The 27487-nt window shown below is 47.9% G+C and overlaps 1 protein-coding gene across 1 annotated transcript; it reads right to left on the bottom strand.

The window, feature by feature from the left end:
• Positions 1-25805, bottom strand: terb1 (telomere repeat binding bouquet formation protein 1). Its single transcript, XM_036544206.1, has 21 exons — positions 25769-25805; positions 22653-22778; positions 22139-22267; positions 20530-20658; positions 19957-20017; positions 19719-19834; positions 18791-18919; positions 16980-17132; positions 16307-16438; positions 14354-14488; positions 13250-13407; positions 12760-13140; positions 12381-12389; positions 11922-12218; positions 11106-11407; positions 9684-9754; positions 9445-9543; positions 7725-7895; positions 2420-2502; positions 1690-1873; positions 1-50 (listed from the first exon to the last, which is right to left on the bottom strand). The coding sequence occupies exons 1-21, from the start codon at positions 25803-25805 to the stop codon at positions 1-3; spliced, it is 2952 nt and encodes a 983-aa protein (XP_036400099.1).
• Between the last annotated feature and the right edge of the window lie 1682 nt (positions 25806-27487).

The following is a 27487-nucleotide window of genomic DNA, read 5'->3' as shown; positions in this document are numbered from 1 at the left end:
TCACGTAGGGATCTTTCCACCCTCTTCGCTGGCCGTTTTCCCCCCTTTTCCTGTTACATCACAGAACATATCACTTCAACTCTGACCCGTGGCACCGCAAACACACACACACACACACACAACCTTTCACAGACTGAATAGGGGAGGGGGGTGGGGGGAGGGGCAGCATTCTTTCTGGAGGAAGGGGTTTTCAGGGGGAGGCTGGGCGGGGGTCTGGGTTGAAAGAACAAACCCTCTGATGCAGCACCGGGGAGGAGAAGCTGCCTCTGACAAACGCGATAATCTCTCTGCAGGCTTCAGACATTTTTACACTGCCTTTAAAACTCGGATCTCCGAGCCGGTGGTGAATGAAGCCAACAGCACAGAACTGCAGTGGCTATAGGGGAAATACTTGTTCTACATGTATCAATTTCCCCTTATGGAATACTACCGGTTACTATGTACCTTGTGGAGAGTATTTCCAATGCAAGTTCTGCTGAGCCACACATTTGCATGAATGAAGTACATGGTGTGAAAACTCTTGATTCCTTTCAAATTCAATGGAAGGGCTAAATCAAAGGACGACTGCTGTCATTTTAAAGGTTAGCGAATGCCAACCATTACAGCCATATCAAGCTTATCCACACACAGACCATAACTTCTGCAATCTTAAAAAAACACAGTAGATAAAGCATGTACTCCAGTGCTTTGGGGGTTGGGTGAAAGAACGTTTTATACTTTGTCTTGGTTTGTTTTGTGAGGAACAAAGTCCAATGTGCATGAGAAATACACGGAAAGTACAGTTTGACTTTCTCACACAGGAAAACAAAGAACTAATACTTTGCTAATTGTAGATGTACATAACACAGATTATTACACATATCCAGTTTGTAGAAGAGTGTTTAAATTTAAATGGGATGACCAAAAGCAGGCCAAGGCTTACAAAGGCCAAGGATTACAAAAGAAAAGTAAAATTTAAAAAACTCACACAATTCTTTAGTAAGACAAAGTGGTGTCTGTTTCGGGCCTTTTGTATTTGGTCATGGTAGTATAATTTTTGTGTGTAACATTTACTCTGACATGCAAAATTTAAATATGACTTGCTAAAGATGTTATTCATAGTAACACAAAATGCCTTGAATGACCTTGTTTATGCAGAACAAGTCCAGGAAACAAACAACTATACACAATATTTAAATATTAAATTATATAAACAATTCAGTTAAGGATACCAGTGAGACAATTCTTCCAGTGGCCTTGTGGCTCATACATATGAAGCATCCTGAGCCTCCATTTTAGACATTTCCTTCTGTAAAACATGAAGTCAGAAAGAAGGATAGTATCAAACAACTATTCACACAGTCATCAAATCGGTTTTGTTCTGCATCTATGCAATATTGTGAAACAAAACAAAAAAGAAGCCCATAGGAGTATTTGCCAAAGGCTTACCAGTATCTTTCCCTGGCTGAATTTGGTGGGAGAAGAACTGAACTTCAATTTAATTAATTCTGTCTGAAAACCTTTACTAATACTTGCGTGTGTATGTGTGTGTGTGTGTGTGTGTGTGTTGTTTGACTTACAAACACTTAAAATCCAAGATATTGTGCAATCAAGGATATGAAAACTTAACAACACGCTTGCCTGTATCTCAAAGTACTGCAGGCAAGAGAAGCTTTGAAACAAACAAACCAAAAAAAAAAAAACAGGAACTTGCCTGCAAGCGGCTGTATTTCTTTGCCAAGTCCACGTTGGTGCGGCCTGCCTGGAAGGGGTACGACCACAGTATGGAATTCCAGCAGGGGCCTAGTTTTCTCACTCCTTCTAGCAGATACCGGACTTCTTCCGGAGTGAAGTTCTTTCTCTGTCTGCGTCCCTGCTCCCTCTTCTCTAAGGCCTGGGACAGAGAGAGGCCCCCATACGCATTCTGATTTAAAGCAACCCTACGAGCTGCATATTTCTGCGTCCCCAGTTGCATTGCCTGGTAACTCTAGCACTATGGACTCTATACTAACGACTTGGCGTGGAACTCGGTGGGCTTTCCTGTTCTGTTTCTTTTGGGAACACACGCCCGCTCTTTGGGTATTCCGCAGCGATCCCTTTAAAATAAACACTGGGCAGTACATAATGTTCATTTCATAGCTAGTTTAAGGCATTCTCTGATACTCTGATACTTGTGAAGCTGGTAAATTGCGCACGCTGTTCAGATTCTCTGAGGAGCTAAACAAAAACACATACCTGAGCCCGAGTAAATAATTCAAGCGGGAGCATTTGCAGGCACAAAAAAAGAAAACCCGCCTGACAAGAAAACCAAACAATCTTAGCTAATGAACAACGTGTATATTTCATAAATCAGATGTTCAAACAAGACCACGCCGTTTTGAAGAGGGGAGCGGGCCGAACCACGCAGTTTAAAAACAAGACAGAAAAGAAAAGCAATTACGCCAGGGGAGCGCCGGTCCTCCTCAGACTCCTCTTCCTGCCCCTGCTTGGCAGTGGCCTCCTCACTGTGGTATGTGTTCTTGTCTGCATGAGGGAGAAATACATAATTAAATGAAACGTGAGCCAACATCCTGAAGCAGATCCTTAACAATATGAGTCTGCATGAATCAAATCTGCGCGCACAAGCAAGCGGCAAGTCGCCGCGTTCCCAGGGCCACCCGTCAGCTGCGCCTCGGGCTAATCACTGTCAGGTGGCCGCAAGGCAAGTGGATCATTTATTATTTAGCTGGAGGGAACGGGCAATTGGATCTACATATTTCCCGGACCAGATCTGTCTCCACACAACACGTGCAATGTGTTGTGGAGTTCTTCCTGTGCGGCGTCATTTCTGTAAATGTAACACCCACTCCCACCTTTTGATACTCATCTCTGCTAAGCAGATTTGCTGTCAAAAAACGTCAGTCAACTGGAAAAAAAAAAGATGTAGCATGCGATACACTGAATGGCAAAGCATTTTAGGCTTTTCCAACTGCACACTGTCAACACGACCGGTTTGTGTGTGTACTCTCTGCCATTTGGAAATGCGATCGGCCTGGGCAGCCATTTTAATGTCCATGTTGTGTGTAGACCGCAGAAGTCTGTTACGTTGGACCACAGTAGTAGTGTGGACAGTATTGATTCCTGGGTTAGTTCTAATGACGACGCAAAAGCTTTGGTTCTCCTATGCATGTTGCACTCATTTTCAGAATCTGTGGGCCGGGACTCCGCAGCATGGAGACAGGCAGGCCTGAGCCATTTTATACAGGAACAGGGAGAGCTGTGGTGAGAACATGTGTGTTAGTAGGTAACTGCATGTGTGCATGTGGGTGTGAGTGTGAGAGTGTGTGTAGGTATGTGTGCATGTGGGTGTGAGTGTGTTTGTGTGTGCATGTGTGCAAGTGTGCAAATGCGTGTGTATTTGAGCATATGAGAGCATGTGTGTCTAAGCACTGATGGTGGCCTCAACATACAGTCTGTATCAGAGTTATCAGACCCTTTTCATAAACCCCCCCCCCCCCCGCCTCTTCCGTCAGCCATCAAGATACAAAAAAAGAATTTCTACCAAGAAAGACACTCAATCATTCAGGGCCATTAGCCAAAGTCAGGAAGAACCCAAAGCCACAGCAGCCATGAGGGCCTATTCTTTCCCATCTCCTTCTGCGATTTCGCCTTCGCCTGCAGACCACACGTAAGCAGGTCGCAGAGGGGAAAGATTTATTTATCTATTTAATGCACTGAGGAGTGGGCTTACATGTGCCGCCCCTCCCCCCTCCCCCTCCCACGCGTTTAAAGAGCCAGCATTTGGGGCCGTTTCCTCCGCCGTGCCACCTGCTCCCCTTGAAGAGTCCTTTAGCGAGGGACAGCGCGGACACCGTTCCAAAACAAACACTGTAATAATTTACCAAAATCTACTGACGTCCGGGAGAGCATTACATCATCTCTTCCGCCCGTCATCGCTGCCCGCGCGGCGAAACAATGGCGGACGGCGTGTAAATAACATGCGCATGCGCGCAATCGCTGCCAGGGATTAAAGAACATTACGGCTCGGTCACCTTGATCCAGCGAAAAAACGCTCGCGCGGCTGTGTCAAGGAAAGTCCACGCCACAGATCTGAACGGCATGCCCTTCGGCAGCAAAACGGGCATGTGGCAGCCACGCCACAGAAACCACACCTTTCCATTATGTAATATTAAGGAAATGATGGATGCACGACCACCGTAATGCACAAAGTGGCTTAAAAGGTGTGCCTGTTACATTGCATGTTTTAACAGCCAACTGCTCCTCCCACCTATTACATAACAAGGGCTGACTAGTGTTTACAATTAAATTACTATATAGAATTTACTGCTGCTTCGGGTTTGTTACGACTAATAGGTCCTGGCACTGACTACACAAGAAAGACTGTCAACCAATTAAATTTGAATATAAATTAAATTAGCATTAAATAACAAAACAAAATCTGAATTTAGAGGTAAACCGAAAAAAACAAAATGACCTTGGCTTTTAGGCCTGTGGTGGTGGCACTGCTAAATCCCAAGCCTAGGTTACTTAAGAGAGCCACGCCAGGGGCTGTCCTGGTGAATTATTTATAAATTAGATGAGGGGTGGCGGGTGGGAGGGGAGAGAGAGACAGGAAAAACAGGAGAGGGAAAGAGAGAGAGAGAAAGAGAGACATAGAGAGGGAGAAAGGGACACAGAGAGCACGACAGAGCTGGGAGAGAGCGAGAGTGGAAGATAGAGAGATTAGAAGAGAAAGGGAGTAGAACAGGAAAAAAAGGGTATACGATAGAGAGGGTGGGAGGGAGGAAGGGGGTGGGATGAGAGGCAGAGAAAAAGAAGGGGGGAGAGAGAAAGCGATTGAGAGAGAGAGAGCAAGAGAGAGAAAGAGAGAGAGAGAGAGAACCCGCCCCCTATGCTGCGGCTAGTTGCCCTGCTGCTTACAGCAGTGTATCACGATCCATCTCACCCTGTCACAGCACTAGCCCTGGCAACATACGCCTGGAGCTCTTTCCACAGGTTCACTCGGTGTATGTGTGTGTGTGTGTGTGCACGCGTGTTTGTGTTGCAATGCACAAGGAGAGAGATAGGCCTCACAAACAGAACTGGTCCTACAGAAGGGAAAAAAAATAGCCCTTCATATTGCGCAACAGCATAGCCCTGTCGCCGTTGCTCAACAAAAGACACATGCACACACACATACACACACACACACAGACACACACACACACGCACACACATGCGGAGTGCTTTCAGTGAAAGCTGAAAGGCCGTAAAGGCAATGGCGGGCTGCTGATGACGAGAGCACTCTTGGTTGTTTTAGCTGTCCTCGGTGAGGCGTTTGGTGGCGGCGCTCTTCCTGCACATGCCGCAGCTCTGACAGATACACGCAGAGAGCAGGCCTCTCTGGGCTGAAATGTCACATTCCCACAACCCCCCGACGGACAGATTCTGCCGCGCGGCGACGCAGGTACACCCCCACAGACGTCACGCCGCTAATGGCCTCATATCTCGCCGTTTATCACCGGCAAATATTAGCGCTTCTGGCTCAGCACACAGCAGCGCACTTTGCGAGAGCGGAGCTCTTTTCCTGGTCTTTCCATTCCAAGAAATGTGCAGCGTCTTGCGGGTTAGACCATCTCAGGCACCCAGGCCATTTTGCTGATGTTGCTCATGCAATCTGAATTTGTCTGCGGTGATGTGTTCAGTGACTAAGTGGTGGCGGAATGAAATGGCGCAATTGGCTCCATTTGCTTACCTTCGGAAATCCTTGACTTCTTAGCAGGAGTGAGAGTTATCCCTGGGAATGGGGAGAGAGAGAGAAATCTGAAAAACAAGCTGGTTAAAGAGGTGTAGCGTACTCGTGAGCATGAAGCACTGGTAAACGTCTGAGAGCTTAGGAATTCAGAAAATTACATCCTCTGTCATCCTTCTTCCAGCGATCTGTGGACAGACTCCTTGGAGAGGACCCCTTGTGCATCGGTGTCAGGCAGACTTCTGTGGGGGGTGGGGTGGGGGGGGGGAGGAAAGAAACATGAGCACACAGGGCTGACTGGGGAAGCACATGTCTGCCATGAAAAGGAACAGTCACAGCAGTGCAGTGCCGACAAGGAAATCCCATGTCATCATTCAACGGGAGCAGAGGGCTGGCAAGCGAACCACGCAAGCCTTCGATCGCGAGATGGGACATTTTTTTTAATGTTTCATGTCTACAGCTGTGTGTATGGTTTGGAGTTTTAGTTTCTGGCCCAGTCGTGAGGTGGCAGCTTTGATGGGGACCCTGTAAACGCGAGCACAATAGTTTGGGGCGCCCACAGGGCCCCCTCTATACCCTGCCTCTTGAAAAGGCCGCAGGAAGAGAGACATTTTTCACCAGCAGGCAGGGGAATGTGCGTGGAATATCAACTAACTGTAAATAGATGACACTCCGCGGTGTACGGTTACACGGCCGCATCCGAGCTCCACAGCAGAACCGTAGGAGACCCTTTAATGGAATTCAGCGCCAGAGCCAGACTTTGCTTTGAGCACGAGCCTGATTTCGGCACGTTTGAATTCCGCATAACCGGTGCTACAGTTGTGCATTCCTCTTCGGGACGGAATGGTAGCAATGTTGCAAAGGAAATGCAGAACTTTGTTTTGCACAAAGAGGCTGCATCTAAATAACACTGTTGTGGTGCGTTTTAGGGAAATGTGTGCCTAAAACTCCCCACTTCCTCAAAATGTTTTTGCGCATGAAAGCTGGGCAAAACCCCCTTGCAGTGTGGTGTGTCAGCACACATTTGGATTTGAACCGAGTCCAACAAACACAGAGAGAGCCGCTCTTCTCCTTTCACCACGAAACTGTCATTGCAGCACTTACAAGCACGCACACACACACACACACACACACACACACGCACGCACACACACACACACACACACACACGCACACACACACACACAGAGGAAGAGACACACACACACACACACACACACACGCACACACACACACACGCACACACACACACACACACAGAGGAAGAGACACACACGCACACACAGAGGAAGACACACATGCACACAAACGCGGCACAAGCATGTAATTTTTACAAGATTCAGTTCCATGCTCTTAACACATTAGCGGTGGTAAACAGTCTTGTATACTTCATTCCGTTCATATTGGCAGCAACCTAATAGCCAATTAGACTGTTCCAGTGTGGATAACAATTTCTGCAGCATTTCTGACATTACATACCTTTAAAAAAAACAAACATTAAATCCATTTTTTACTAACAAACAACAAAGCAACACTGTCAGACAAGACTGGTGGCTGCTTATTCTTCTACATACCACGCACGCCACACCAATATGATTTTCTCTCTGCTGCAGCCATAGAGTGTTTTTTTTCCTCTCCACTTTAGTGTGCTTGGCATGTTTGTGTGTCATTTGCCTTCTGCTGAAATGGCTGAAATATTAGAGGCAATGATAGTAATGGTTTTGGAAAGGCTGGGGCGAACAGACATAAAGCCACCAGCTCTGAATCTGCCTCTATGGCCCCTTGTTTGAAACTGCCCTGCGGTGTTCTGCTCACAAAGATTAGCGCGCCTGTCTTGGAGCGCGCTGGTGCCCCTAGCCCGGGTCTGGAAGAGCAGAGTGGAGCAGAGACGCGTCTCAAAAGCAGGGGTTGGGGCCGCTCTTGAATCAGAGAGGCACCAGAGGGGGGGAGGGGTGGGAGGGGAAGGGAAGGAACAACAGCGGCGTGAAAGCCCTTCCTCCAGCGGACTCCTTACGTCTGCAGCGCTCCCAGCCGCCACGCCGCGCTCCCATTGGCCGCCCGGCCCCCCGTTTGAATCGATCCTCCGCTTCCAGCAGGACCGTATGTCTGTCACACTTGTGCTGGCAGGAGCGCAGGATCTGGGTGAAATTCCTGCTGTTGGCCAGAGACGGGCCCGCCGTGCAGCCTGCTGGGAGAGAAACAGAGAGGTCCCGCCGCATGTTCCTGTCCGAATCGCACACCCCTGACCCCCCCCCCCCCCCCCCCCCCCCCCCCCCCCCCCCCCACACCCCGATATACCTGAGCGACACTGCCCCTGTCAGGGAGGCACTGAGATCAAACGGAATGGACCTGCACGGGTTCCAGCTGGACGCTGGTGCTGGTTTGAAATCAGGGTGCTAAAAGTTAAGAGGCTAGTTGCACGCTATTTACACTGAATACCGGTGGCTGCAGCTGCAGGGTTTCCACAGCTAGCTGCCATGACTACCCCCTGAAAAGGAGGCAGTTGCTGAAGCATTGGAATCCCAACCGTTAAGACGAAAGGAAATCTGGAGCTTTTTGATTCTGGTCCCATCAGGACACCAAGGTGTACGCTTCCTGAGTCTGTTACAATCAGAGTGCACCAAATCAAAATGCCTTCTTATATTAAAATGTGTGTAAAAAAAAAAAAAAGAAAAAGAAATCTTAGCGCAATCTGTTTAGCAGAAGGTGCACCAGGTGTGAAGTCTGTTGCTGGCCATTTTAATCCCTCACACGTTTGCTTATCTTTCCACTGTTACACATTAAACTAAAGAGCCCTGGCTGCACACCCTGCTAGGACACTCCAGTCCTTTCCTGGAGAGTGCGTCCGGAGTGCCGGAGTGGACCGCGGCCATTTTACTTCATTTGATACAGCTCTATTAACAGTGAAGAAAACCCGGTTACTATGGCACTGTGTGATGGACTGAAACATGCTGAAATGGGGTCTGTTGTTCTCAGTGTGTACTGCTATTCATGGGGCCTTCTCTCCGCAGTTTTGTTTTCCTCTGACTAAATGTAAATGTAACAAAATCATCACTACAGAGCACTCCAGGCACCTGTCTGCTCTCTGGGAATTAGCTCCAATCAGTCTTCCACTGTATGACAGCACAAAAAAGCACACCGCACACACCCCCGGCACCCCAAAAAACAACAGGTGAAATTCCCCCTTACCTGTGTTTCGAAACTAATGATTGGGGGGGTGAGACTTCCTGAACCCCAAATTGGGAGGGGCCACCATGTATTTTAACCAATCACATTGTTTTGTTATGAAGAGCTTTGCAAGTCTTAAGACTTAGAAGGTTCAAACAAGTCAGTGACTCAAAGCACACGACAGCTCCACCCACAGTGGGGATCATGGGCCTCCCTGTCTCTCCGTGCGAGTTTTGTGGGGGTGGTGTTAAGGCAGTAACACCTGAAAGGTAATCCTCATTTTTCAGAACAGACCCATGTAAATACATTCAAACTGTGGAGGTGGAGACTGAGGCTAGGCTGTTGTTTTTTATACCTTTGGACCCAGTTGGGCCTTTGGATAAAAAAAAAAAAAAAAAAAAGAATGTGAGGATATAATTTTCCGAAGGGGCCCACCATTGGTGTTCTGAAATTGTTTTTTATCGCTTTGTGGAAAACCAATAACATTAGCTTAACTGGGACGGCCACTTTTTTTGTTTTATATAAAAGGCTTCTACGCACAAGCCGCTGATGTTTTCATTACCAACCTGAGCAGCGAAAGGAGGTTTGTTTATTCACGGTGGCTGGCGTTTTCAGGATCCTGCTGATTTCATTCTGCAGGATCTCTGAACACAGGGACATATGATCTGCGAAGAGAGCGAGACCTCCCATCAGGCTCCATATGAGCAGAGAGAAAACGCCCACCTCCCCTCACATGTTCCAGGCGCAGGGACACAGCCCATCTGTACACACTACGCCAACCCTGTAACAGATGCCAGTTTAGTACCTTTAGAAGCTGGCCTGTTCCGGCTTTCACTTCTTCTCTCCACTGGGTCTGGACGTTGGAATATAACTCGGCTGAAAGACAGCATCAGATGAAAGGCAATATATGCATCACAGCACACTGTACTTGTTTGACGATGGCTTCCTGTTTCACAGACCCTCACGTTCACGTAAACGCCGCGGTGTGTCGGTGCACGGCTTTTAAAAAAGCACCTTGTCTGAGGGCTGAACTGAGGGAGTGAGCCGACCGCGTCCACGGGTGATGCGCACGGAGATAGAGGTGGGAGGGAACAGACGCAGCGTTGTGAGAACGGTCTGGGCAGTGAGGGTGCTGTGTGTTTGTGTGTGTGTGTGTGTGTGTGTGTGTGTGTGTGTGTGTGTGGGGGGGGGGGGGGGGGGGGGTAACCAGTCCTCTCTCTGTCCTCGGCAGCTGCAGCTGCAGCGACACTGATGGAGACGGACGTGCTGACGCAAAGCATTCTGGGAGCTGAAGCTGCAACTTCGGCCCCCCTCGCTCCTGCAGGGACCCCCACCCTCTTCAGAGCAGGGCTGCCCACGTGCAGCCCGAGAGAGAGAGAGAGAGAGAGAGAGAGAGAGAGAGAGAGAGGAGGGAGGAGGGGCATGTCAGAGGGGGAGAGAGAGCGCCCCCGTTACAAGCCCCTGGCACACGGCCCAGCCCGTCGGGGGAAACCGGACCGGCGGGTTTCTAACAGGTACCTCCGGCAGGACACCGCCTGAGACGCAGCCCAAATTCAAAGCAGCGTTTTCGAATGTGCAAGGGGGGGACAGTCTGGGAAAAGCAGGTCAGGCGGCGGCTCTCCTCGCCTTAGACACCACATTCCAAAACATTTGTGACAACTGCAGAGAAAAAAAAGCCAGCCTTATAATAAAATAAAATAAAAAAAAACACAGGCTGGCTGGATGCATCTCTGGAGAATCCCCGCTCGGCTTGTGTCTGGGTGTCTGTCTGCATGGAGAGGCTGCTGTTTTCGCCCTGTCCATAATGAGTCATTACTTCAAGCACGACTGATCCTGCAAACCCCGATCACCGGCGAACGAACCAGATCTCATCCCCACCTCTGTCCCGTTGCCGGCAAAATGCTTTTCATTAGAGTTTAATTCTGATCTCATGGTCGATGGGCTTACACCAATTTCAAGCCTTTTAATAACAAGAGAGGCGTTGTGCAACGATATTGGGACTGCATTCCGTCACACTGTACAGTGAACACTGACAGCCCCTTGGAATGCAAGACATTCTTGTGTGCTGAGACAACCTGTTTTCTCAAAGCCCCAGTGCAAACACGGGAATGGAAAATGTGTGAGTACACGCGTGGTGTTAGTGCTGCATGTACAGCTTACCCGCCCCTCTCTCAAACCTGTACTGTGTGTATTTAACATGGAGGTGTGTTGCAGTCTTTGGGTGTACCTCTCCGGGGGTGCAGTTGGGGGTCTGCGTGTCCCGTCGGGCTCCCTGGTGCCCCCTGCGGCCGGCTGGGAAGAGCTGACAGACGTCCCGCAGCACAAGGAACAGACTGTGCCCCCCTGTGCCGCGGGCTCCCCCAGCTGGGAAGCTCCACCTTGTGGCTGAGAGGAGGCACTGCGCCTGCCGTGATGCAGCTCCTGCACGGCTCCTGCCATCCCTCTCTTCCCTTCTCCGCTGGCGCGGGCCGGAGGCTGTGGCACCTCTCTCCTGATGCCAGCCGGGAAAATCTGCCTCCTAACGGACCCCTGGACACACACACACATGCACGCGCACACACACACGCGCACGCACACGCGCCGCTCTAGATTAGTGTCACTAATTTTACAGAAACGTCGGAAAGCTGATGTGATTTAGAATGGCAAAAGGTCCTCTGACGGAGAGGCCCGGGCGTAATGCCGCTCATTAGCACTTTCTGCTCTGGATCTGAGTGTAATCCTGCAGAACAGGGAGCGCAGACGCCCGCGGCCTCTCCCCTGCTTTCCCCTCTCCCCCCCCCGCCTGCCCCCTCCCTCGCTCTCCAAACACACACACGCACACATTTGAGCAGGCAGGCCATCCTCGCTGCCACTGAAACACGACACCGAGGCCAGGCCGAACCAAGCAATTTAATAACACCAAAGAATGCAAAGAATGCCATACAGTGTGGGATTCCGCAGGAGATCGGGGGACTGAGCGGAGCTCCAGCTAAAAGAGGTGATCCGGGCTCTCTGGGCCCCGGGTAGGGACGGGCCGTTTCGGCGTTCGGGTGTTTACCGTTACCGCGGAGGCCCCGACCCGGCAGCCGACGCCCTCCCCTCGCTCGTCGCGCCTGTGAGATCGCGGGGCGGGACGGGCCGGGGTCAGCTCTGCCCTCTCAATCGAGCCTTTGTGCACGTCGCGGGCCGTTCCCCTCTTCTGCCCCGGGCCTCTGACTCTCCGCACCGGAGTCCCCTCCCAGATTTGGGCAGGCGGCGGGGGCATCTCCTCCCCGCTGCCCCCCGTCGCGCCACTTCGCTCCGGGCCGGGAGGCTCATCTGTGGAATTCGCCCTGTCCCTCTCCCCCTCAGTCACACCTCCCTGCAGACCCCGCGCACAGCGAGGGGGGGGACAGAGAGAGAAAGAAGGAGAGAGAGAGAGGCGGAGGGAAAGAAAGAGAGAGAGAGAGAGAGAGAGAGAAAGCCTCCGTCACACCTGCCCAGCCCCCCCACCGCCCCCCATCTGTGTGACAGACCTCGTTACCTGCGAGGGCTGAAACCGAGAGGGGATATCAGCGAGGGGACGCCGCGGCAGAGCACACAGGAACCATGTCTGCTATTTCCACAAGGCCACATGCTCCAAATACTTGTAATGCCTTCAAATGTTTGCTTTGATTGAGTTAGTGTGAGGATGTTGCAATAAATCAATAAATCAACAGCTACTGTCAATGGAAAAAAAAAAACTCTGGAGGACCTGTGCGTTTATACCATTGGCTTTCCTTACACTTAAAGGCAAGGGGAGCACTGCAATATTTGAAGTTTAACCATGACCTGCTGAAGCGCCCTCACCTCTCACCGACTAAGCTCCTGAGCTCACCCTGCCGCGGCCCCTGAACTCAACCTGCTGCGGCCCCTGAACTCACCCCGCTGCGGCCCCTGAACTCGCCCTGCTGTGGCCCCTGAACTCGCCCTGCTGCGTCCCCTAAACTCACCCTGCTGTGGCCCCTGAAGGCACCCTGCTGCGGCCCCTGAAGGCACCCTGCTGCGTCCCCTAAACTTGCCCTGCTGCGGCCCCTAAACTCGCCCTGCTGCGGCCCCTGAAGGTGCCCTGCTGCGGCCCCTGAAGGTGCCCTGCTGCGGCCCCTGAACTCTGCGGCCCCTGAAGGTGTCCTGCTGCGGCCCCTGAAGGTGCCCTGCTGCGGCCCCTGAACTCTGCGGCTCCTGAACTTGCCCTGCTGTGGCCCCTGAAGGCGCTCTGCTGCGGCCCCTGAAGGCGCTCTGCTGCGGCCCCTGAAGGTGTCCTGCTGTGGCCCATAAACTCGGCCCTGCTGTGGCCCCTAAACTCGCCCCGCTGTGGCCCCTGAAAGCGTCCTGCTGCGGCCCCTCTGACCCGGCCCTGCTGCAGCCCCTCACCTCAGCCTGCGGATTCTCCAGCTGCATGATCCTCCTCTGCATTTCCCATGCCGACCTCCAGTAACTCTGCACATCACAGGGAGGCCCGCCCTGCTGCACGGGGTCGCCGGGGTCAACCTGGAGAGGGCCGCCGGCTCCGCCCACACCCAAGGCCTTAGCTTCAAGGAAACAGTCACTCATTTATCTGAGGCAACAGCGCGCTTCGGAGGGTGCCAGATATCTACATATCAAACCCTGTCAATACCCTGACAATAAAGCGAAACTTGTTGGGAGTCGTTTGAAAACGCTGCTCTTTCTGGACGGAATCCAGGGCGGTAATCTGAGTGATCTTCACAAAGGCACACAGAGAATACGGCATGAAACTAAGCGTGAGGCTGCGATAAGAAAGGCATGTAGGGAATGCGAGCATGACAGGCACGTCCCTGGCTTCCTGTCTTAATAACACTGTAGATCACCTTCTGCCTCTTTCTGTTCCTCTCACACATACACAAGGGCACGTGCACACACACTCACAGGCATGCACACACACACACGCACACATACACACAGGCACGTGCGCACACACACATACAGGCTCACACACCCACAGGCAGGCACACATACAGAGAGGCTCACGCACACACAGGCAAGTGCAAGCGCACACACAGGCACACAGACAAACAGACAGCACACAGGCCTGCATATACATACACTAACACGCAGACACACGCACACAGGCACACATGTACACACACACACACACACACACACACACACACACACACACACACACACACACGCACACAGTGCTGCATATACATACACGAACACGCAGACACACACACACAGGCACACATGTGTATACACACACACACACACACACACACACACACACAGTGCTGCATATACATACACTAACACGCAGACACACGCACACAGGCACACATGTGTACACACACACACACACACAGTGCTGCATATACATACACAAACATGTAGACACACGCACACAAGCACATGTGTACACACACACACACACACACACTGCTGGATATACATACACAAACATGTAGACACACGCACACAAGCACATGTGTACACACACACACACACACACACACACACTCTGCTCACTCATCTGTTTGCAGGTCTGGAGCACGAAGGTGGCGGCCTTCTTCAGCTCGTCGTCCTGGGACTCGGCCAGCAGCTGGATCATGTGTGAGAGGCCACCGGCCTGCAGCAGCTGGACCTGATGCTCCTCTGGGCCGGGGGGGGGGGGAAGCAGGGCCCGTTAGGGGAGGCCGAGGGAATGCACTGCTAACAGCTGTGCCCCGCAGCCCGGGCGGACGACCCACTGTGCAAGCTCACTTTCCCTCCAACATCACTCTTACTCAGACAAGACCGAACGCTAATCGATATAACTCATTTCTTTTAAGTGTACCTGGGGCTTTCCTTTGAAAAATATACGCGGCTTATAATTTAGCACGTTTTTCTAAATGAAGCTAGACATTATTTTGTGGGCCCCCTTCCATCAGCGTTTGAAAATGAAACTCAGGGTAAGTGCACCAAGCGCAAACAGCCTCAATGACCCTTGTAAAGCTGTTACATAAAAGCTAGGTTTGTCCAACCAAACACTATTGCTGGGTTTCATTTTCTCATTCTCTTTATGTGCATTTTTTTTTTACGAGGAACTAGCATGTAAAAAGGACAGTCGTCGCTTTAAAAAAACAAAAAAACACTGTAAGGCACATCTTCAGTAACATTTAGCAGGTGACTGTCAGACACCGTCAAATCCAGGACAATATTCTGGTTTTGGCTGAGAGTGCTTTTTTAGAACAGAAGACCAGCAGACAATGGGGGATCCCAGGACCAGGGTGGGGAACACCGACACCCTGCTCACTCCAGACCCCTGCGGAGACGCAGGTGGCATCGATCCAGGTGACGGTGCAGCTCAGCGATCGGTAAATTGTCACGTTTTCTCTCCGCGTGAGCGGGAAAACAGCCTTTAAGTGGGTGGCGGTTTCACAGAGAGATGCCTAAGCCGTGCAAAAAAAAAAAAAAAAAACCACACCGATCAATAAAATGCAGAGTCATCTGGACCACGGATCACTTATTCCGACACGGGCGTCAGATCAGCGCGAATTCCTTTCCCCTGCCTGCCTTCATTTACTAATTTTCAGCTTGCGCACCGGATGGCCTTTACCCAGCCTGAGCTGTAATGCTCTGAATTTCACACCTTCCGCTTACAATGTAACGAACTCTCGGTAAACCTTTAATACGGCCAGCTCCCGGCACTCAAGCGTACGGTCCAGCGCGTCTGCCCTTGTGAAAATATTGCATTGCAGTACTGTAGGTTCTGTATATACATTAAACTCTTTAGTTTGGAGTGCCTGTACGAGCTGTGTGTACATTACATCGGGAGATCCGGGACTTACGAGCAGCCCTGTGTACATGTATATACCAGACCTCTGTGTCCAGCTGTACCACGCAGGCTGCACAGAAATATTTTCTTTTTTATTATTTATCTTCAAGTAAGAATGCATGTGTATTGGATTTTCAATAAATAAATGAAGTTTTAAGCTATTCTGAAGTAGCCTATAAATCCAATTTCACAACTGTTTAAAAACAAAACTATGCAAAGGCAGGGATAGATATCTTCAGACAAAATTTGCTTGATAGGTTTAGGGTGCAACATTTACAAAAAGGCACTGCTTAAAAATCACACGCTTTTTCCATTTCACGCTGAAGCACTGCGTCGGTTTTCCTGCAGAAGAGCGTGGCTGCCCGCAGCGTGTACGCTCTGCGTTCTGGAAAACAGCACACTCAGAGGGGGGGCTGAGAGGAGGGGGGACGGACAGGAAGAGACACCGCCAGCCTGACCAATCGCAGCGGCCGCTCTTTTCCCATGACAGCCGAAAGGAACCCGTTTAATAAAACACAGAGCTGGGATAGGTATCCTGTTACATCACAGGCTGAGACTCAATGTACTGTAAATCCTATGAGCATTTTATATGTGCTGTGATGCATACATGTTGGGCGGGGGGGTTTGGGGGCTGAGGGGGTGTGTGAGGCACTCACCGCAGGACTCTGTGCAGTGGCCCAGAGCGAGAACGATGCACAGCCGGTCTCCGGGGTCCAGGGTGGGGCAGGAGAGCAGGGTCAGGAGCCGGGGCACCAGATGGTATTGGGCTAGCCCCGAGGCCAGGGGATCTGGGGGAGTGGGGCGCAGGGTTTGGGGTGGGGGAAGGGGGGTGGGAAGGTTAAAAAACGGGAATGGTAGCCCCCCCCCCCCCCCCCCCCCCCCCACTGACCGACTCTCATCTGTGCGTAACTGTCAGATGCGACCTGCCACGCTTCTCGGCTCAAGGACAGCGAGTTCATCCAAACCTTGGCCTGCACCGCTAATCCGGGCTGACATTTCGAGCGCCAGGGGTGGCTGTTTCGGCCGCGACTGTCTGACAGGCTGCAGGGTGGACCCAACCCTGACCTGCTTTCAAGGCAGGGTTTACAAACGCAGCCCCCCCCCCAGATATAACACTGCACTATTTATTTGTCAAGCAGACAGTCTAATCCAGGACAACCTCCGTTTCTAACACATATTCTCCGTTACACAGACATGCACTGAAGCAGTCCATATTACGTGGCGGTCCCTGGGTGAACCTGCACCCTCTAGGGTCAGGAGCCCGGGTGATTCAGCACTATGCCTCATGCACGCTTTCTGTCGGGCTCCTTGGTCGTCGGGTTGGCTCACCGTTGTCAGTGATGCAGACGCACAGGGTCTTGGTCATCAGGACCGCCAGGTCGCGGGCCAGGGGGCTCCTGGCGGACTCGGAGGCCAGCCTCACCAGAGACTGCGTCAGCGTCCGCAGCCCCCCCGTCGAGGAAAACCGCTCCTGGGCAGAGGCTGGGGATTGGTGGGGGGGGGGGGGGGGCAAGAGGGGGTGTTAACACACTGTGCCCTGTGCTGAGCATGCACACTGCACACACTACCAACCTGTAGCAGGGATCTGCAGCAGAATAAGCACTCGCTTTTGCAGGAGTTACCTTTTTTGGAATTGTTTAAAGACATTCCAGTGACTGAAATCATTGATTCAATAAATGAATCAGCAGTGAGTAAAAATCCTAAATGCTGAAATGATGCATTGTTAAAATACCCCCGGCAATCTAAGCAAACCAGCACCTAACAAGCCCTGATGATGCCTGAGTTAAATTAATTGGGTTAAATAAATTAGCCCAGAATACTGCTAGCACCCAAGGAGGAGAGCACGGCTTGTTCTAAGTGCGGACCCCCCACCCACCTCCCCCTGCTCGCCGTTAATAATCGTCAGGCATCAGCAGAACAACAGCACGGTCCCTCCCTCTCCAGAGCCCTCTCTCACTGCCCATTACACATCACCTCTGTGTGCTTCTGCAGCGTCAGTGTTTCGGATTGGTGCATTGATTGTGCATTAAGGAGCTGACCACACAAACCAACGGGCACTAAAGGACCCTCCTTTTGTCTGGCCACCTCTGTGGAGAGAGATAACATGGCTGCAGAGAGCAGCTGTGGTGGCTCAGATTAGGAAGCACGTCGCGGAGGGAGAATGGAGAGGGGTGGGGGTCGGCACTGACAGGGCTGCTGGAGCTCTCTGTCTTAATTCACTCATAAAGTGGCCCGTTCAGCCATTTTAAACCAGGTGCGAAATGACAGGAAGGCGTATAAAAAGAGCCATTGGTACCAGTTTCAATGCCGCATAAAGGCTCCTGCCTTGAAACAGCTGTCTTTAAGTGTTGAGCAGACACGATTACAAAGGAGCCACCGTGATGGATGGGGTGTTCCGTTTCAGCCAATCAAAAATGCCATTAAGGGGAGTCTTGATGACATCACGAATGCCTTGTGTGAGTCCTCTTTTTGATCTGAAACCCAGGCCACAGGCAAAGTAACCTATGTCATGGATTTTAGGATACTAACAGACAGCTCTCTCAAGGGAAATATGTTTCATGATATCAAAACAGCACTGATATACGGTTTATAACTTTTTTATAACTAAGTACAGAATTATGACCTCCTCTATCCTTTCACACTTGGTTTAAAAATGTTTGAACTTGTGCTGTCAGCACAGATGGGTATAGATCATTCACCCTGACCAGATTAATTCATATAAGAAACAGATTATCAATTGGGCAAATGCAATATCCCAGGCCATGCAATATTTTAAAAATAACACTAGGATCAAACACTCACACCAGCACACAGGAATGAAGCACATATCTCCTCATTCAGAGAGGGTTCTGACCCTGAATGATTCAGCATAGGCCTGGCTACTTGGCACACCGAACAGGAATTTAGTATGTGAAGAAGAAAATAACAGAACCGTAAGAGGGGGAAAAAAAATGATGCGATCCATTCGCCGCTGACACACCAGGAACAGACACTCTGAGGCTGTTCCGGGAATGGGCATGACTCCTGCCTCTCTTCTGTGCTGGACTTCCTAGATCATCAAACTGTTATCAGAAGAGACGCTTCATAACTTGTTTTCCCTCTTCTGTGCGTTCGTGTCTTCCCCACTATTTCATACTCACGGTTATTAGCAACGGTCATTCCTATTAAGGAACAGATTGGCTGCACAATCTCTGTTCTCGGCAGTACAAATTTCTCCAGCCACGTTGTAGCCACAGGGAAGATGGACATGCATAGCCACTGGTTCTCTTCTGTTGGGGGAATTCACAGAAAAAAATGGTAAGAAAAAAATACAGCAATTGAAAACCAACAAATAACATACTAGAATATGCCTTTGGTGTCTGAAACTAAAGCAAATTGATTGAAATAACCTGGAAAAACAGATTTTGAAATAAATATGACATGTGAGATGCCGCATTAACACACATAATGTGCGTGAAGCGTTCAGGGAGCCTGAGTCTGTATACCATCTAGGCCCAGAGCATGTGAGGGTCCGCAGCACAAGATATTCATGTGTCAAGTAAGATTCAGCATGAAAGGCGACGGCACAAGTGTGGATCAACTCCACCAGAGCTGTCAGCATAAATTACAAACACTGCAGCACTCCAACTGTGACACACACACATACACAACTGCAGCTGTGTAAAGGAACACACACACGCTCCTGGAGCTTACCCAGCTACGCGACACACACACACACACACACACACACGGTCAGAGTGGAATAGCATGATCATCTGCACCACACCACCCTTCTTGTTGCTGCTCATGCTGTTACCTAACGATGTAGCGCACAGGCTCCCAGCGTCATGGAAATGTGAAAAGGGCACTGTGTTTAAAATGAATTTTTTTTAAAAGGGATCCTCTCTGTGTCTGCTTGCTTACAAGAGTCTACTGAGCCACTCTGTGGATTAATGGAACAGCCCACTGTGATCACTGAGAAGCACAATGAGAACCAGAAACAGGACCCCTCTATCATAAGGGCACCGGACTGTGAGGGAGTGTGGACAGAGCTGTCCTGGAGGTGCCTGTTGCGCCGGGCCGCACTACCGTTCTGCGGGTTGTTCACACAGCCGCACAGGGCGCTCGACACAGACGTCCAGAGCTGCCAGAGCTCAGAGATGTTGGCTGGCCCCACGTCATCATCCGAGACAGGAAAACTTGTCCTGGAAAGAGCAATCAATCAATCAATCAATCAATCAATCGAGCCAATGGGTGAGAGTTTATTTACTGCTAGAAACCACAGGCAGGTGTCACAATGCCTACTGTGACCAAATCCAGTAAGTACCTGAATAAATGCAGCAGGATGTCAATGCAGCCCGTGGTTTTTGCGTGCACCTGACCGGATTCTGCAACAGAAAAGCGCGGCATAGTCTGTGAGGGCCACACCCGCAGGTGCAACCGTTCACCTCTAGAAAATGAAATTATGGCATCCTTTATCGTGGTGTGGTAAAGGACGAGGGCAGCATAGCAGACCTACAAATGGAAGCCAAGGAGAAAACAAGCTTCACCACCAAGGTGATTCCCTGTCTCATCTGAGACAAATTTACTGCCTGCTTTGGCGGGGACCGAGCCCTGCTCTCTGTTTGAATTTTAAACATCCACCCGCTCATTTGTAAGAAAAAAACATATTTGCATAGGAGACAGTGTGACTTAGATCGTTTATATTTTATGTGTTATCCATTTCTGTGTGATGTGCTACTTATTTTATTCTCCCTTTATTCACAACCTCCAGGGAAATACAGCACTGCCACTTCCAGGGTTCAAACCTGCAGCCTTGTAACTGCAGTACTTTAACCACTTCAAACATAATTACGTACAAAAGAAGGAGAATGATGTTTGCCATTGGAAATGTCCTTACTGTTATTGGAGACAAGCACTGACACCATGTACACGGCCACCCTTTTCAGAGTGAGGGGAGAATCTTCCGCCAGCACATGCACCATGTAGGTGAAAAAATCCACACTGCACAAAACCTGCTGGCAAAACACTATAAAACACAAAAGTTAACATGTATTACCTCTTCGACCGGCACATCTCTGTAGCCTACAAAGAAATGGAGGACAAATCATGGATACTTTCTTTTTTTTTTTTTTTTTTTGCTTTTTTCCATAGTTTTGGAATGGCCTATTTTCCCTCTCTAACATTTGGAATGGCACTTTTCCCCACACACTTTTGGAACAGCCTTCTTTCCCCTCTCACGATTGGAATGTATGTTAGGCTCATCTCACCCTGTCATCCTATGCTGCTTCACAGGAGCGCTAGGGAGTAGCAAAAGCAATTCCCTGTTACACACAAAGGCATACCACCACTATTTATCACAGTAATGAAAGCCAGGTCTGAGCTGCAGGCCCCTGCCTGTGCCTGGCTACGCAACTTAGCCATTTCTGACAGAGGACACTGAGTCCAAGGGAGCAGTCAAGGGGAAGTTCCTCCTTCTTGTTTGGGACAACCTCCACCATGTGACTCTGCACCATTTTGAGGAGTAGCGCTCAAGGCAAGAGAGCAGAAATTCTCCTTCAGATGTGGCCATAGCTACAGGGTGCTGAGAGCAGGAGGAAACCCAGGCTGAAATAACCCACCCAAAAACAGCGGAGCAATGCCAAACGTTCCCTGCTGTTACAGACTCATGGCAATAGACACACCTCAAAGAGAAACCCACAAACCGAAGCCGGAAGACTCATTTAACTGAGCCACTCGAGAGCCCAATGGCTGCTTTCTAACATCCTTGTAACTCCCTAATGCATGCAAGATCATTTCCTGAAATGGCACTGGTAGCTAGGAAATGTTTTCTACACTATGGCTCCAATGTGTCTGTTCCTCTGAAAACAAACACGGCAACTTATCAGCATTGAGAGGTTAGAGAAGCTAGTCATTAACATGTTTCGGTACACAGTATCAGTTTTCTGCTGCCCTGTAGCGTGCACTGAAAACTAGTTCATTTAAATGTTTCTGTGTTGAGGCTTTTTCTACATGTTGTCATACATGGGAAACAGTGCCACCTGTTGCATTTACTTAGAATCACAACTTATCAATAGACCAAGTGTCTGCAGCTGTGAACACCTTTATCTGCTACCATCTCAGAACAGGCGGTAACTTCAATAAAATAGGTATTGACAATACCAAAAAAATATCAGTATGAAAACTGATTCTTTCTGTAAAAGGACACGAATAGTGTCTCTTTGATTATAAAATAAAACCCATGGAAAGTATATGGATGTGCCATACAGTACCAATTATTGGGCTTTGTAATATCCATTCATTTTCTGTTTCTCACACATCCAGTCATGCACCTGCACTTCATCTTCAAATTCCCAATGATCTTCCTTTTAAGGAAACCAACAATTTATTTCATATTCCAGTTAGATGTACATACCATATGGTTATGGAAGGACTTATCACAGATAACTGATCTGAGAACAGCCAAAGTTCCCATTCAATGCTGGGCAGAAAACAGGACTCTGACCCACCGTTGCACTCAGCCAGGCCTCCCAGAGTAAAGAGGGCTGCCTTCTTCACTTCCATGTGCTTGCTGGACTTGGAGAGGTTGTAAACAAACAGCACTCCACCCACCTCCCGGAAATAGTCTATAATCTCGCCTGGGAGAGGGAAACAAACAAAAACGTGCATGCTGCTATCCCTGCACATGAAATAGCGTTACATGTCTGACTGTCGTGTCACATCTAGAATACTGCACTCCAGCTCCTGCAGTTCTTTACAATTTCTCCTTGCTCTTCTAGTATTCATATTGCCCTAAATTTACTACACATTTTTTCCATATACACACACATATTCAAATGTGTAGTAAATTTAGGGCAATATGAATTAACAATGAATTAATATGAAATATTACGCCTATAAGTCTGGTTTGTCTATTTCACAGGTGGTAGAACTATGATGATGTTAACTGTTTTATGAATAGGGTCCTACTTCTGGATAATAATTACAACAACAACAACCACCACAATTATAACGACAACTTACCTTTCTCTTGACAGATGGAGTAGATGGCGAGCAAGGCTTGCTTCTGTGAATCTGGACAGTTCATCTGATACTTGAGGCACTCAAGCAGCAAGTTCAGATCTGTCTTTGCTGCTGTAACGAAAAACACTCATTTTCACCTTAAGATTGATGTCACAAGCAAGTCTCCAGCAACGGGGAATGGTTCAAATTTCACTTTGTGGACATAACATTACTGTTGGTGAGTGATTAAAAACAGAACTCACCACAGAGTTGCATCTGTGTTATCGAAGCATCCATTTTCACATTTCAGAAAATCCGTTTCCATACGATGTTGACTACCTACAACAATAATGTACGACAGATTTAGAACATGACAAAGCAAACGTTATCTATTTGCACAAAAATAGCAGCCAACTGTTTGTGATAGCTTGGCTAGCAACTGGCTAACTAGCAATCTAACTCTTGCTCATCTAACGACGTTCAACGGCTACCAGATCGGAACTCTGAGGTAAATTACCTATGCCAGCGATTTTGCTAGCGAAGAAATAGAAACAGCACCAATCCATTAATATGAGTATTTGGGATTACTTGATGAGGTTGTTTGCTTTGAACCTTATATCTGAATCAATCTAAAGCCAACTCTTGACTTCCGTATGACGGAAACGATCTAACGTTACCTAGTCGGCTAGCAAACTAAACATTTCGCGGATCGTTTCACCTACTGAGGTGACCCACACATATATTTACAAATTTTTACCTGTGAATTTAATTACTTGCTTTCTACATTCCTTTTAAAAAGATAGTTGTAAATTGATTACCATTTAAACGCTCGCTGGTGCAAGTAAAACCATAGGCCTTATCAAATAGGGCATTTTCGATCGCTAGTCCTAAACGCTTTCCCTCAAAATGGCGCCCAGTCATCAGTGTGAGGCTGTCCCAATTCGTTATATGGCCCTTGTAGTATATATTCATATGAATATGAATTTCAGTATTATTTCATATATTCATTATTGATTTACAACTATTGCACTTTCAAAATTGATTCAAGCCGGGGAAAAATAAATGGCAAATGTTTCGTTTCTCTGTTGCATGTGGACCACAATTTTTGTTGGTTTTCCATCTTTTAATTTTTGTTCAGTCTGTTTGCTGTTGCTGAAGTGGAGGTTCTGGAGAGTAGGGAGACCGACAGACAGTAGATACCAATGTGCTGTGATCTTTCTTTTTCCCATGTGTTATGTGGTGATTTTACCAATTAGCTATGGAAGGAAGAGGCAAAAAAAAAAATGCTGAAAGATGAATGTCTCTAGTTATAGATGACACTGTCCTTATAGAAACGATTTACAAGCCACGTCTGGAGGAGAGGAGACATTTAGGACACAAGTGTGATTCCATCTGTAAATCACCCAATCAGTCTAGTAAAATAAACCCTTTCTACAGGAGCTGCCAAAGAGCACAATGCACCAGTTATCAACACTGAATACTGAACACTGAGTGCTTAGCATATCCATCAAAACATGTGCTACATATAAGCACAAAATGGGGCTGTACAGGGAGATGTATATGGCTAATTCATGCAAGAGAACAATTCACAGCTCCTTGTTGTAACACTAATAATTTAATCAGATGGGGTCAGAAACACTGTTCTTGTTTAATTCACGGAGGAACCAGTGCAACACAAATAGTAAAGAAACACTCAGCAGATAGCATGCTCTTGCATTTGGGTGGGTTTTTAATGTTAATTGTTTTATTAAATTATTTTTTAACTGAAACAATCCAACAAAAGGCATACATTTACATGCAGTAGTTCTCCTCAGTGGAAAGTAACCAAGGTCATTACATCATTGTCCTCATCTAACCTATCTATTATGATGAAAACATATGCACTAGCATATGTGTCGATTCATAATTTACAGCACAGGGAATAAGGATTCAGTACTGAAGAGACACTGCGTCACAGCTGGGAGGTCTGTGACATGGTGCTGTACATGAAGGCGCTGTTTAAAGGTACAAGCTGCCGTGTGATGATTTTGGTGGGCTCTCAGGCAGTAAATCCTAAAAACAAACAAAACAAAAAACACATACACGTTGTAGTAGGAGAAGAGTAGTGGGTGAGGAACTGGACCTGTTCACAGAAGGTTGCAGGTTCAAATGGTAAACCAAAATAAGCACATGGTGCATTTAATTAATTTATTTCATATTGCCTGTGTAAATCCACAAACCTGTCCGCAGGACGTGCGAACGATCACGTGCCTGTAAAATGCAACATAATAGGAGAAAACTGCCCTCTGCCATTGGATGTTCTCCATCTTTGGCACCATACAGCATTACTTCCCGCTGTGGCCCTACAGCATCAACACTCTGGTCACATATACTGTAGACTTTGAGCTTTGCCACTGAAAGGGTTTGAAAAGCTGCCATCTGTAGCAGGCCGATTATACAGACACACACCCCTACATCGCTTACCTCTCAGAAAGGATTCCACTGTGCGGTTCAGCAGCACTGCAGTGGCAACTGTAAGACACTATTTAAACACACATGCATATTAAGGTACATGATTCCAGTGGATTTTTTTTTTTTTTTTGGTCAAAATATCGGAACTGAGTGTATTTGGAAGCAATGTTCAAGTTCTTCCCAATAAATTAGTACATTACTGTATATGTCAAAAAAAAAAAAACTGAGTCCAAAATTTAGCTGTTGATTGTGAGCGAGCTACAGCGAAAAAACTTGAAAGCCACCTTTTGTTGTCGTGTTGTCTCATTTATACACAACCCCAAATAAAGGAAATACCCTCACCTAAAGGCATGGTCTTTTCTGAGCTTCAGCAAAATAACAACAGTCAGTGATATTGTCACACCAGACTTTTTTGCAACTCTTGTTTCACTTGCCTACAGAAATCTGCGTTAAATGCTATTTTCCTAAAATAATGTCCTACTAACCCCACAATGCATTGAACAGAACACAAGGGTACTCATTTTTGATTTTCGCTGGAGGTTGTCTTCAATGCAAGTGAGATTTTTTTTTTCATTTTAGCAGCAATATTTCAACAGACATCATTAACATGACAATACAGCTGAAAAAACCACCATGCCGGAACATTCACATGTGCAGACTCAGCTCTGGTTTTTCAGGGGCATTACCTGCATACTGTGTTGTGCCGCTGGAGAAGAGATCCATGTAGTGCAGCATGAGCTACAGCGCCATCTTGCTGTCAGGGCTGTCCATGCACGAGACTGTGGAGATCACAGGGGCCGTTGCAGCACTGCATCAATCCTGCCCAATCCTGCAGGCTGCAGGGTACCAACAGCAGGTCTCTCATTCACTGACTCCGCCCACTCACATTCCATGTCGTGCTCCTCCTCCAGGGACCTGGAGGCCACCCCCCTCGGAAATGCTGCCTTTCACCTTTAAAAGGAGCGAAAAGGAAAACCTTTTTCATTCAAGAGGTCACACTGTCCTTTACTTCACAAGGCCTTGACAAAGCCTTCATGAAGCATTCGCAACATATGCATGAGTGCATGAGAAATAGTCATGATGCCTGGCACAATGTGACAAAAGCTATTTTGAAAAGCATGTTTTCATTTTCTGACATGACGTGCAACAGTATATCACTGTGTCAGTCATCATGAAGCACTGTATGTATGCTTTTCCAAAGTGACAACATCATGCTCGCAAAGTTTTTTATGTGCTTTATAAAAGCCTTATGACTTTGCATTAAGAATGGCAATTGAGCGTACAGTCTGTGTGCGGTATGCCTGCGCTTCTGACAGACATGCCCTTTGCACTTGTACCCATCACCCTTTTTACTACAGGTTAAACAAACACAGACAGATAGACTGCTGCATGTTTTTTTGCAAGGCCCTTTAGGATAATCAGTAACATTCTCGTAATATGGCATTTTCCATTGAGAGTGTTCCTGAGTGTAGGCTGCAGAACTGTGCTTGAATGCCTGCTGACAGAGGAAACCTAAAAAAAGGTGTCTGTTTCTGTTTCAGCAATGCTCTCTGAAGGCATACAGGACAGTAAAGGAGAAACAATTATACATTATTGCTTTTTTGCAACAAAGCGTAGGCCCAATGTAATAGCATACTCCCGCATTTGCTTTATATAATCTAATGTGCTCCTAAAATAAGAACATTGCCATTTACAGCATTTAGTGACACTGAAAACAACTGTGAGAGCCGTGAGTGCTGCTGAAATCATATTAAGTTGGCATAACTGAAGGCACATGATGTGATGAAGACAACACAGCCTTTCCCATCTGACTGTAGGAGAGATTCTATTTGCTTGGACAGGAGCAACGCATCTTGCATGGCCTTTTCCTTCCAACTAGAGAGGGAGACTATAATAATAATAATATATAATGTACAGACCATGGGATGTAAACATATAGGAGATATAAAAATTTAGCACATAAATCCTCTAATGTAGAACAAATGAAAATGATAAAAGGAATTTAGGCAACAATAAAGAATACAAGACAAAATGTAGCAAATAATCTGTTGTTATATTCCATTCCTAAAACAGTGTTTATTATTTTTTTCATGGAATTTTTTTTTTTTTTTTTGTAATTCATTCTCACGATTATTACTTACTAAGAGACTTATCCAGAGTGTCTTCAATATTAGTAGATATAATTGAGAGTGCAGGGAAAAGTGGGGGAAAAAAACACAAGTTAAATTTTAATGGCAAATAAGGAAGCGTTTGTTCAGCCAGTGGCATCATAATTCATATTTCTGCGCACATATCTCACAAGTGCATGAGCCTTCCTATTCATCCCAGGTAAAGGCTAAGAGAATCAATCCCCACATGTCCTGGAGGCCCAATGAATTGCTTGGGGGTCAGCAATGTCATCATTA

This window comes from Megalops cyprinoides, chromosome 13 (genome assembly GCF_013368585.1).
Source record: "Megalops cyprinoides isolate fMegCyp1 chromosome 13, fMegCyp1.pri, whole genome shotgun sequence".
NCBI classification, from domain to species: Eukaryota; Metazoa; Chordata; class Actinopteri; order Elopiformes; family Megalopidae; genus Megalops; species Megalops cyprinoides.
This window is presented reverse-complemented; position numbering and strand designations above follow the sequence as displayed.

Coding starts and splice junctions, on each gene's coding strand:
- terb1 (XM_036544206.1), bottom strand. CDS start 25,805: ATGGATCTCTTCTCCAGCGGCACAACACAGTATGCAG. Junction 17,133..18,790: donor AATGACCGTTGCTAATAACC/GTGAGTATGAAA, acceptor ACCAATCCCCAG/CCTCTGCCCAGGAGCGGTTT. Junction 51..1,689: donor ATACAGCCGCTTGCAGGCAA/GTTCCTGTTTTT, acceptor GTGATGTAACAG/GAAAAGGGGGGAAAACGGCC.